The sequence below is a fragment of the Ceratosolen solmsi genome, unplaced genomic scaffold (assembly GCF_000503995.2).
Source record: "Ceratosolen solmsi marchali unplaced genomic scaffold, CerSol_1.0 scaffold56, whole genome shotgun sequence".
Lineage (NCBI taxonomy): Eukaryota > Metazoa > Arthropoda > Insecta > Hymenoptera > Agaonidae > Ceratosolen > Ceratosolen solmsi.
In genome coordinates this window covers 3,262,405-3,275,570 of record NW_011948425.1, presented here as the reverse complement: position 1 = coordinate 3,275,570, position 13,166 = coordinate 3,262,405, and the positions used below count along the sequence as shown (strand labels likewise).

Here is a 13,166-nt window from a genome sequence, read left to right as displayed (position 1 = left end):
GGAGGAGGTGGCGGTGGTGGTGGCAAAGAGGGTTTGTGGGATACGGGGCGGGAGGGGGAGGGGCAACGGAGGAGAGTCGGCGGTGAAACGGGGACGAGTGCGCCGTCGACCATTCCTGCGGCCTCTAGCACACGTCTTCATTAGTCCAGCATCGCGCTCGCTGTCGCCTCAATGGCGTAGACTCCGAGCCATAGTCGCAGCGAGGGAGCCCCTCGAGTTCTCCCGTGGCGTCCTCCTCTCCTCGCGTGCCCCGGGAAACGTAGCGACCTTTCAACTAACTTCCTTCTCCTTTCTCTTCTCTTTTCATCGACGCACTTTTCCAGCTTCGGAGGAGGGATGAAGGCTTCTTTTATGCTGGGAAAGACGCTATTCATCGGAGCTTTTCTCGATGGTGTGACGCCAGGTGTCGAGATGGTGCAGACCTGGAGGAGCCGTGCGATTGAGACATTTCGCGGGTGTCATGGACACGGGTTTTGTCGGACCCGGGCGATTCAGCCCGCACGACTATCGAAAATAATTCTGGTCCTCCCAGTTCAAGATTTGCGCGCAGCCTTGGGCCCCCCCCCCCCCGCCGCCCTACCCCACCCCCCATCACGAAATTCGGTCCTCGATCCTTAATACCGCTTTCCCGAAAAGCGCAGCTATGGTTTGCCATACAATGAAAGGGCAGCGGGCGAGCCAACTTTCGAAGAGTTCCGCTGAGCTGGGCTTACGTGTCGAATTTATGTGTAACATTGGGGATCGGGAAACGGGCGAGAATAAAAAAAGAAAGAAGAAAAAAAAAACACAAAAAAAACATCAGTTTGACTTATAAACTAGACATTTATTTCTAACGAATTTAATGGAAAGATGTAGTTTACAACAAAGAAGAGAACGTAATTGGTTTTACAGATCGGATTACTATAACAGAAAGGTAATAAAAACTATTGGAAAACAAGCGAAGTCGACGCTGCGGTTGTATAAAAATTGCTTAGGTTTGTAAAATAAAGGTATTTTTTAGGTTGAGAGTGTCTCGCCCGTTGTCGAGGGAGGCTCGACAAATGTCGGAAAAACCGTCCAGACTCCCTGCCTCTCCAGCTACTTCCTTGACAATAATTATTTGCTGCGTTTGAATTGTGAATTTTCCCCGTAAAATTGCCTCGATCGCGCAAATTCAATTATTAATGCACAGCGTCATAAGCTATTAACATTGCGTTATACTTTCTAGAATTACATGAAAACACAGTATCGGTTAACAAAAGCCGATCGAGGCTGTACAAATTCACTTTGGCCGAGTTAATATCCAATGTTCCGAGAGGGTCTGCCATTCCAATAAACATTAAATGTTGCGCAGAGCGGTATTGTCCTAAAATAAGGGGTTTTGGAATGGATGATGCGGTTTATTCCCGGGATCGTTTAATACAATAAATCCACGCATTTTCGGGAATTATAGAAGGAATTTCTTAATCGACGCAATTAGCCGTTTTATCGTAACGAGTGATAAGTCCGGAGGCTGACTTTGGTTTTAATTGGCCGAACAATAATACGACAACGTACTTTATTATTCATAAATCTGCTTGTGACAACAACAACAACAACAACAACAACAACAACAACAACAACAACAATAGCGATAACAGCGACAACAGCAACAGCAAGAGCAACAGCAACAGCAACAGCGGTAGCAGCAGCAGCAGCAGCAACAATAATAATTGATCTCGTCGATAGAGTGGAATAAAAATTTATTAGGTTTTATAACGTTCTGTAAATACAATGAGTCTATATGCTCGGGGTAATTGTATTTACACTCGAGAATTCTATTTGCTCAGTGTTAATGAATCTTGTAAAGGAAAAAAGTCAACCGAAACTGGTTTCAAGTGTTGGAGGAGCTCTTGCTACGGCCTCGCTTTCATTTGAATTTCGAATATATGTTTACCCATACCCGTGAAGAATACTTCAGAAACTTCGTATCCCCCCCCCTCTCTCTCTCTCTCTCTCTCTCTCGCACTTACTCCCTCCTTCTCCACATCTTCCTCTTCATCGGCCTCTTGTACATTCGCATCCGCCACAATTCTCTTTTTTTACTTTCGTTCTTCCCTCTTCTTTTTCTCCGACGCGTATCATAGGCGAGTCCCGAGCGAGCGATACACTTCGCAGATAGGATTTTTATAACTCAATTTACATTTTCCAGTTCGTTAGCAGCCTGAACTTCCACACCACGTTCGGGCCGATTTCCGACACGTAGAGGGCCGTACCGTTGGGGCAGGCAGCGATCTCGTGCGGATTGCTGAACGACTGAAATCCAACAGAGGATGATTATTGTAATTTCAGCGGGAGCCCGACGATTTCATCTTCAGCCACCATCACCACCACTCAAAAAAAAAAAAAAAAAAGAAATTCCCTCCGCCGTCACCTCAGCCGTCTCTTCCCCCCCCCCCCCCCCCCCCAAAAAAAAAAAAAAAAAAAGAAATTCCCTCCGCCGTCACCTCAGCCGTCTCTTCCCCCCCCCCCCCCCCCCCCAAAAAAAAAAAAAAAAAAAGAAATTCCCTCCGCCGTCACCTCAGCCGTCTCTTCCCCCCCCCCCCCCCCCCCCAAAAAAAAAAAAAAAAAAAGAAATTCCCTCCGCCGTCACCTCAGCCGTCTCTTCCCCCCCCCCTCCCCCGTCCTCTCCCTTATCCACCGTCGTCTCACGCTACTCTTTCGCCGCTCTCGTTTTATCGCGCGCGCGCGCTCTTTCACGACCGGACGCGATATTTCCAATCGAGCGAGTGCATCCACCGCGGCTCTCCACCCTCTGCATGCCCCCGCCCCGACCCCCGTCGTTCGTCTTCATTGCCGAGCGAGCGAGAGCCACGACGAGTCGATTTCACGGCTTTGCCAGTCGCGCAGAACGTGCCTTATTATCTCCCGCGTCCATTATTAAAATTCGCCCCTGACTTTATGAAAGCAAACGGCTTCAACGAGCTGGCCATTTCCCTCCTAGCGACATTCCCTTTTATCGAATTTCTCCGGTCCTTAACGACCTCAATACCCACGATCTGCCCTGATTTTATCAATCCCATCCATTCAATAAGATCATGATCATACCCTTTTATTAACGATTTATACCAAATTATCAAACGATTTTTACGCTATTTATTATTTATTTCTTTCGCTATTTAGAGCTGCTCGAGAGCTCGGTGCTTACAAAGTGTGGCGCCTGTCCCGTACCTGTTGCTTTACGTTAAAACGCTTGCATTTATCGCCTTGACTCCTTCATTATTATCGTCAATTACATCGTAATTTAATGCTAATGGCATAATGGCATAATGGCATATAGGCTTTGCCCGAAAATTTGTCAGTTAAAGAAATTTCGAGCGATGCCGAGGGATCGATTGCTCGCAATATAATTGATTCGACATATAAACGACATACAAACATTGACTTAATTTATGCAAAATCTTACAATCAATATCACTTTTAATGTAATAATATCGAAAATTAATGGGCAGGTGCTGTATTGGCTTCCCGTTGTTTTCGAAATACAATTTTCCTAGCCATACGCTACTTCCAATTATATAGTAAATGATACATAAATTACCGACATTATCAATTATCAATTGAGCAGTTGTAATTTATCAAATTCATTATACTTAACGCACGACACGGTAATGACATTGTAATCGTCGGGCATCTTTTAAAATCATCGTGATCTACACGTAGTACTGCATAAGAGTATGATTTATGCTTTGTAAATGTCATACCACAATCGGAACATTATAAAGCCGCTTTCACCGTAAAGATAATAAGTAACTTGCTATTTGCAGAGTCTCGCTCTATCGCAGCGTTTACTTACGTCGAATGTAGGAGCCCACGTGGAAACAACGGAACCATTCTCCGGATCCAGAGTGAAGCCCATAACTGGATTGTGTGACGTTGTCGGTCCATTCACGGCATACAGCATATTATCTGCGTTTAATGTTCTTAAATGTTATAAATTATCAATGTTTGCTAGTCAAAATGTTATAAATTATCAATGTTTGTTAGTTTGAAAGCGGAGTATCGTATAACCATTCACTCGCAATTACCATCGCCTTTTCAATAAATAGGAGAATCACAAATTCAATAAAGGAATATGAGGATCGAAAAGAGAAGGTAAAGACGAAATTCAACCAAAGACCCACCAATCGGCCATTAAGATGAATCCATAATTAAGGTTAGCTATAAACTAGCGAATTAAGACAAGGAGATAACGTGTGCATGAATAATTTCACGTGTCATGTTGCTATAAGCTGCTAAATTAAAAAAGGAGGAAAAAGTGATTTATTTCTTAACGTACAGTTACATCCGGTCGAATAATATGTAACCCAAGTCCTTATACATTTTGACGACTTTATTAAATTTAACTGGCTCCGGTGTGTAAAGGGACGCGGGAGCGACGAGCGACGTGGTGAGGATGAGGATGAGGAGGAGGGACGAGGGACGAGGGAGGAGTGAGGAGGAGGAGGAGGAGTAGGAGGATGGAACGTGGTTACGGGTAGGATCGGCGACAGCGACGACGGGGGAGTGGTGATAGTGGGACGGTGGCACGGACGGGCCGGGGTCCGAGTGTTGGGGAGAGTAGGAGGGTGAGGATAAAGGGTTAAAGGTGGGATGGGATTGCATGGCGTTAGAGAGGGGGGTATGGGGAATAGACAGGATGGAAATGAGAGCAAGAGAACAAGAGGGAAGAGAGAGAGAGAGAGAGAGAGAGAGAGAGAGAGAGCGAAATAAGAGAGAAAGGGAGGACGGAGAGTGAAAGACGATTACTACGCACTGTGCGAAGTGACGCCAAAAATCCTGCAGGCACCTGGCCGATGGATAACCAGGGGCAACCACGAGAGCATTTGCTCTTTTCTGCCGGGCGCACCTTCCTCTAACGTCCTCGTCAGATTGAAACATACGATTCGCTGATGCTCCCTGTCTGCCACGCAAACATTGTTGTGATTCACAAGCGTCAGGCTGTGAGGTACGCGCAGTCTCAGCATATCTAGAAATTACATTTGTAAGAGATTAGAAGCATTTATGGGCGAGCTGGTCTACACGAAGATTCAATCATTTATATATATATGAAAAATCGTCTAAGCCGTGAAATAAATCATTGACGAGTTTTAACGTTCATGCGGATATAGTGAAAATCCGGATTTTCATCGTTCATCGTTCATATTCATCGTTTTGTCATTGCGTTTGTCATACATTGATTGTATTGTCATTGCATTTTCACAGATTTGACGCTTCTCGTAGGGATAAGGATGACGGCTATCTTGCAAATCGTACGAATACACTTAATAATAACTTTTGTTGTAAGGATTACTCCTTATACTATGAAAATATTAAATATTTGGGTAATAATTTATTCAAATTATTTACTATGGTCTTGACGAGCGCATTTTATATGTAGAGTCGATGCATACCAATATCCATATGTACCTCTCTCTCTCTCTCTCTCTCTCTCTCTCTCTCTCTCTCTCTGTGCGTGCGTGTGTGAGCGCGCGCGTAATCGTGTATCTATATAAATTTGCTTTTACACTTATAAACTAATAAAGTACTTTTAGACAAAGGCAAAGGAAAGCTTGCCGCTTAAATTAATAGTCAAGTATATTAAATCATAAGCTTTAAATCATAAAGCTTGCGATAAAATTCATCGTGTAAAGCTGTGCATTCGGTGGTTTTATCTGGCTCGCTAATCCCAAAATGACAGATGTCGGGTAATGCGGATTATAATGCCAATGCACTCGTACTTGTGAGTAAATGAAGCTGTGATGGCTTTGCATTACGCCTTTAGTTAACATCTTGCGAGTGGATTCAGAATTTAATCCTTGATACATCGATAGAATCTTTTGAGAAGCTTCAGAATGAATCTTTGATAAATCCATCAGTGAGTTAACTTACTGTGCAAAATAATAAATGTACGAGTTTCGCGGAACGCTAATCATAAATCCTGTGTAAAACCGTGTATATCCAGTATTGCGAATTTGACGTGCCGAAGGAAACGAATATATGAGCAAAGTCAGGGGATTTCGGGGAATACGTATGCGCACAAAACCTTGGAATACTTAAACAGTTAACAAATACGGTTTTTCCTTTTTTTTTTTTTTTTTTTTTTTTTTTTTTTTTTTTTTACCAAAATTAATAAATAAATTAACAAATAAATTAATTAAACGCGCAAGCATAAGAAACTTAATTAAAACTGAATTTACTATGTTAGATAGAAATAAATTTATAGATTGCCAAGCAAAATTTCAACGACCAACGCGAAAATACGTGGGCCGGGATTTTTGTAATCTTTCGTAAATTTGAATTTAGATACGACAGATGTCACAATATATGTATATATATATATATATATATATATATATATATATTTTTTTTTTTTATCTTAATTCACAATTAGCATATATTCGAAAACTTAATCGCGCAAGTTTTCATTTGCATAATTTCGTATTTTGACGTGCCCGGAGTTCCACAGTCGCAATTTTGAATTTCGAAACCTGAGCTACAACTATTACGTATACAGTGACCTAAAAACGAATATGTAAATACTCTAGTGCAAATTTCATAAAGTACGAGTTGTTTTTCCACCATGTCAAACAGAATAATAATATAAATCTTTATTATTATCAGCTTTTTCATTCTTTGTTCTTCAATCAGCAATTGAATTTAATTAAGAGATAGTACTGAGATTTTTATAAAGATAAGAAAAGAAAAAAAATTGCAATGAGTAAGAACTAATAACTTGTTAGGTTATAGGATTTTTATATAAAATATATTATGTTTTTATCCGATGAAATTGTAGTTGCATTACTATACTTGTATATAAGATAGAGAATAAATGTTAATGTCATATCAAATAAAATAATACCGTACATATGTGTGCGTGTGCGTGTGCGTGTGCGTGTGCGTGTGCGTGTGCGTGTGCGTGTGCGTGTGCGTGTGCGTGTGCGTGTGCGTGTGCGTGTGCGTGTGCGTGTGCGTGTGCGTGTGCGTGTGCGTGTGCGTGTGCGTGTGCGTGTGCGTGTGCGTGTGCGTGTGCGTGTGCGTGTGCGTGTGCGTGTGCGTGTGCGTGTGCGTGTGCGTGTGCGTGTGCGTGTGTGTGTATATATATAATATATTGAATTATGATTTTAAGAATATCCCGAGAATTCCAGATAACAAGAAAATCATTCGCTACAGTTATCATTACAAAATAAACATGGACAGTTTATTGTAATACAAGACCATCGAACTAAAGTAATAATATTGGACGAATGCTCCTTTACATGCAAATTTTTAACAACATATAATAATTCTTTTACGACTTTGTTCCAACGAACACGTATTCTTATGGGTTCGATCAATGATATGCGTGCGCGCGCGCGTTTGTGTACACGGCGGATAAAAGGCCCATTATAAACTTCTTATATGGAGGAGTACAGTACGTAGGGCGGGGTAGAGCGTAAATTTTCTTATTGTCGAAAGTATTCAATTAAAAGCCGAAGATTTAAAAACGTTAAACGGGTAACTATTAAACGGGTGATCGAGTGGCCCGGCCCGTCCGGCTCTCGCAACGCAGCATTACCAATACAAATAAAATCAGGCTGCTTTTACCAATGGAAAATTGGTTCATCATAGTATTATTATTATCGATGAACGCATCGTTCATTTGTCATCGTTCATTGCTGTTCATTAGTGTGGCGGACGAGGGACAAAGGGCGCGACGTCAGCCTCCGCAACAAAAGCTGAAGGAAAGGAGCGGGCCGTTCCCCGGCATACCTTCGTTGCCCCGCGGCGGTATTTGCTCCAGCAGACGTCCCATTGGATCGAACAGGAGTATGCGCTCGTTGCAGTAGCCATCGGCGACGACGATCTCACCGCCGGGCAGCACGAGGACCGAGGTCGGCTGGCAGAGGTGGCGGGCGTCGCCACCTGGGACGAAGCGCTCGCCCAGGACGAGACTTGGCTCCGGCTCGGCCGTACCCTCCTTTCTCGGGTACTGCAACAGAGACGGCGCTGTGTAATCGGGCCAGAGCGCATGGGAAAACGCGCGGCCGTGGCGAGGGAGGACCCGATTGGGAAAGCGATGATTAATAATCGGGCGAATGCGGGACGGCGCCGCGGGTGAGCCGCGTACAAAAGCCCCGGTTCCGACGGCACACGGCCTCGACCTTTCAAAATAATAATAAAAAGGAGAAAAAAAGAGAAAAGAAAAGCCAGCCTGTGGGCGCGGAGGGGAGCGGCGGAGGCCTTTACTTTGGGGCCCCGCATAGCTCGTCGGTGCCCTAAAAGTCCGTGGGATCCCGTGGCGTGTCAACGGCCTTTTTTCCACCAATACTCTTCAAATCCCGGTCATTGTCGGGCCTATTCGAATAAACGATACTTACCCGAGTTCCACGAGCTCGGCAAGCTCGCCGGTTAATACCTCCAGCGTTAATTCCCACTGGGAATTATGGGACCAAGAGACCGAGGGATCCTTAATGAAAATTAATGCCAAATGTCAAGTGTCGATAATGCGCTAATTTGGTCGCGGGCCGCTACTAAATTGTGAAAGACGAGGAGCGCGCGAAGAGGCCTGGAATGCGTTATGAGGACCGCTGAGGTATGTGGGAGGGAGGGACGCGAGGAGAGTCCCGGGCGAGTGCGAGGAGCCGTCGGCCGCTCGTAAATGGCGCGGGTATGTTAAGTTGCCGTGGGTGTAAAGCATAACTTGAATTTCTGGCGATCGTTCGATGAAGGCGATGCGCGAGTTAATCGCGCGTGATTTACGAGTCGGATAAGGATCTCGGGGGCCTGGGAGGGAAAGGGGCTCGCAGGAGGGCGTCCCACGGGCTCGAGGAGGGCCACGAGGACGGAACAGCAGCGCGTAGGCAGTGGCGCGCGGAATCGAGAACGCGCGGTTAAGGCCACCTATGACTGAGCAAGGAAAACTGGCGTAACTGACGAAAATGGAAAATCGTCGGTATGGGGAGGGAGTTGTGGTAGATGGAGGAAGATTGCGCCGGCTTACCTTAAGGACCTGGTGGAGGGCGACGTCGGTGAGCCAGACGCTGCCCTCCGCGTCAACGTAGATGCCGTGGGGCAGGTAGAACGCGTCGCTGCCCCATTCGTCTTCGACTTGGCCGTTCTCTGGATTCAATGTCAACACCGTATTAACGGCAATGGGCCCATCCATGCGCTTTGTGAAGCGGTTCTCCTCGTCGAAGGAGCTGCGAATAATGGGCGGATGAGGCGCAGGGAATTGGGCCTGAATGGCTCAGGACGGCCTCGTCCGGAGTCGGCCTTGCCAAGGCTGGTGCTCAAAGGCCGTCGGAGCGAGGCGTTCCTAAGCCATAGATGGCGAGAGAGGGGGGGAGGGAGAGAGAGAGAGAGAGAGAGAGAGAGAGAGAGAGAGAGAGAATGTACTCGCTAAGGCGACATTTAAAAAATCGTAATCACAACGGGCGCTGAGCAACAATGACCGCGGCCGGGACTGTCGGGAATCGGGTCTGGTCCAAAAATGCGGCCACCAGCCTCCAGCGAGGCTTTTCCAAGCGCTTTCGCTCAACGTTACGCGGCTTGATCGTCGTGCGGGGCGACGAAAGAATAATTTACAGCGGTCACTCGTTGTTTTTGTTGTTGTTTTTTTTTTGACTTCCCTATAATTCTTTTACCCTTGAAGAGACGGCCAATCTCAGTCAGAAGCAGCGCGGATATAATCGCCGTCATCACCGCCCTCATCTACCATTCATCCACGCATAATGAATTAGTAATAATAATGCTGATGATGATGATGATGATGATGATGATGATGATGATGATGATGATGATGATGATGATGATGATGATGATGATGATGATGATGATGATGATGATGATGATGATGATGATGATGATGATGATGATGATGATGATGATGATGATGATGATGATGATGATGATGATGATGATGATGATGATGATGATGATGATGATGATGATGATGATGATGATGATGATGATGATGATGATGTTGATTATGATTATAATAATAATAATGATAATAATGATAATATATGATAATGATAATAATGATAATAATGACGATAGTGATAGTGATAATAACAATAAGCCAGCAGTACATTGGCAGACAGAGACGTGCAAACGTGCACGCCATCCACTTCTTGCGGTCCGCCGGGATGCTCATTAAACAGAAAGACACAGCTATCGATGCGTTGTACGAGTCCAAAAAATTCAGTTCCCCGATGTACGTGTGCGCCACGAGGTACACGCGAACGTATTCGCGTATGTGCGCGCGAAAGAGTACGAAGAAGCGAGCGATCGGGCCCGAATAAAGAGTATCCTCGAATTGCGCGGGATTGTAAAACACGCGCAGCGTACAGTATTTTTCGCGCGTCGGGCCATAAATTGTAGGAGGAGGCGGTGGCGGTGGCGTTGGCGGTGATGGTAACGGCGGCGGCGGCGGCGGCGGCGGCGGCGGCGGCGACTAAGCGAGGCGCCGCGGACTTCTGCATTCGCGTTTCGACGGCAATTTTTGTTTTTGTTTTTTTTCTTCATGCAGCTCGCACAAAAGAACGAGAGCAAGAGCACGGAATGACCTCGGGGTAGAACGGAGGTTCGTGGTACGGGACGGGACGAGTGGGTCGAGGGAGCGGTAAGGTGGTAGGTTCGGTTGGGCTGGGGCTGTGGGACGGGAGGGGAAGGGGCGCTCGCATTTCCTTCTATAGGAGCGCATCTACTCGATGGGGGCACAGTCGCAAGGCTCGTCGCGTTCACCCGTACCTCCCGCGGTCGTAAAGCGAACCTTTTTATCTGCTTTCGGGATAAAAATCGCCTCTCCCCTGAAGCCTTCCCGTGGGCCAGCGGCGAGCGGCGGGGTGTGCCTGCCGGGAGAGGAAGGTGTTATTGGTTCGACGCTGCCGTCGAGGTGGCGGGGGTCGCACCTATATACCTGCACGTATGCCTGGGCCCAATCGGCGCTCGCACCACTCCGGCACACGCGCATTATACTATCTGTTTCAAAAGGTTGGACCCTCGGCTCCTCGGTTTCTCTCTTTCTTTCTGTCTTTGCCCGTGTCGCGAGGAAAGCCGCGCGAGGACGCGCGGGCGAACGGACTCCCGAGTCGTCCTCTCTCCGTCGTCCCAGCCCCTCCGCCCCGGGCCTGGAGCTCCACGGAGGCGCCGAGCCGAATCGAAGCCGTGAAAGGGCAGTTGCCGTCACTCCTCCAGTCCAGTCCCTAACGTCGAGCAAATAAATTAGGAACCAGCGTGTGCCGGCGCGCACGACTCTCTCGACACCACTCGAGATACTCCGGATTTTCCGTCGCCTCGCTTAAGCGCACGAGAGCGCGGCATTTCGCCTACCTCGTACGTCTCTCGTTATCATCTCCTCCGAGGACTCGTGCGTTCGCTTATTTTCTTGGTACGCGGACGACGGCGTCGGGTTAGCTCGCAGTTAGCTGCAAATGCCCACACGCCGATTTATTATATCGCGATTAAACGAGGAGGCGCTAAAAGTATTCGTTATAAAATCGCACGGCAATCGTTCCTCCGATAGATATTCCATTTATACGTGGGCGTCTGCAGTAGATTAATGCTTCCATGATCGTTGACTATGCCAATTACGCCAAAACAAATACCACCGACTATATGTACCCATGCTATAATAGGGCGATGGGTTATCATTTTGATAAGAAAAGTACGGACGCGCTGCTATCCCACGCATAAACGTAATGGTCGTACCTCCAATCGCCGCAAATGCTGGTATTCCCTTGAGGATTCGTCATAAATTTGTTATGGATTTGATGTGGAATCGACGTAAATCCGACGTAAATTCGACATAAATTCTACGTATAATCGACGTATTTTTGACGTATATTTGACGTATATTTGACGTATATTTGACGTAGTAGCAACGTAGACTCAACGTAGAATTTAAGCTCTGATGGACCGAAAAAATGAAAATCTAATCGTGGCTAATCGGCGCGCCGAAGCTTTAAAAACTCCCGGCGGTCTGAAACGCAGGTGTGGCCCTTCAGCCCCGTCGGTCACGTCGGGCTTCACACCCGAACGCTTTCCACCCAATAATGCCCTAACCGAGCGCTTTTCACTTTGAAATTGATTATGTACAGTTTCGGCGTCGCCTACACGAGTCATGTGCCTCCCAATGAGAATGATGAGAAAAAGTTGAGAAGAAATATGAGTGGAGAAGAAGATGATGGAATGGAAAAAAGAAGGAAACAATGAAAGAATGACGAAAAGGAAGGAAGAAAGAACGAAAGAAAGAAAGAAAGAAAGAAAGAAAGAAAGAAAGAAAGAAATAAAGAAATAATGAAAAAAAGCGCGATTGCGAGTCACGGGGGAAGAGACTGGCAGCCGTAAAGGAGCATTTGGAGATGTCGCTCACTCAAAGTCCCAGATGTGATCCCCCCTGTGGAAAATGACGGGACGTCCCGCCGGATCGATGGCCACGCCGGAAACCTGCCCGAGACCCTTGGGACTCCTCCAGTTTTGATCCTGAACAGGTTGCTTGGCCAGCAGAGCATCCTTCCCGACCTTGATTTGAGCGCCGCTCTCGCGGGGTAGCCGGCACTGCAAAGGACCGAGAGGGCGCATGAGAAGAATGGTATCGGCGTGGGAGCGTGGGGCCGCGGGTGTCGGGACGGCGGGGTACGGCGACTGGTAGGGGAGGGGCGCGGTGGGGAAGGGGCGCAACAGGTTCAGGCGCTTCCGATAGGCGCATCTTCTGCCCGTAAATCGGACGGTCGAACCGAGAATGGAAGCGGCCGGTGATAGTGGTAGCCCACCTGAAGCACGTCGAGGATGTTCTCGTAGAGCCTGGCGATGGCGTCGTTCTCTCGCCTCACGTACGACAGCCTGTTATCGAGGCCGTAAGCCTCGCCGTCGAGGTCGGCCTCTGCCTCGAGTCCCAGACCCATCAGCAGCGGCCACAACAGCAACAGCATCCTGCTCGAGCCCATCGAGTCCTTCGAGTCCTCGTCCTCGTTCTACCTGGCTGCAGGGTAATCTCCGTCAGCCACCCCGCGATACTGAAACCGAAGAGTCGCGCGCACAAGAGCGAAATGCGTAGCTCGCCAACGCAGCGCCAGGGCGAATCGATAAGAGGACGCGCGTCGGCGCCGTTCGAGGCTCAGCTCGCGCCCGCGCACATCCCAGTCCCGCGTCGTCGTCGCCCGACCAAACTATCAGACCCCCCC

At 47.3% G+C, this 13,166-nt stretch overlaps 1 protein-coding gene across 1 annotated transcript; it reads right to left on the bottom strand.

Annotated features, from left to right (window-relative positions):
• Positions 1–1,992: 1,992 nt before the first annotated feature.
• On the bottom strand, positions 1,993–12,931 carry LOC105362823 (Peptidyl-alpha-hydroxyglycine-alpha-amidating lyase 2). Its single transcript, XM_011500320.1, has 7 exons — positions 12,756–12,931; positions 12,356–12,540; positions 8,981–9,179; positions 7,750–7,957; positions 4,775–4,987; positions 3,815–3,927; positions 1,993–2,274 (listed from the first exon to the last, which is right to left on the bottom strand). The coding sequence occupies exons 1-7, from the start codon at positions 12,927–12,929 to the stop codon at positions 2,158–2,160; spliced, it is 1,209 nt and encodes a 402-aa protein (XP_011498622.1). The 5' UTR covers positions 12,930–12,931; the 3' UTR covers positions 1,993–2,157.
• Positions 12,932–13,166: the final 235 nt, after the last annotated feature.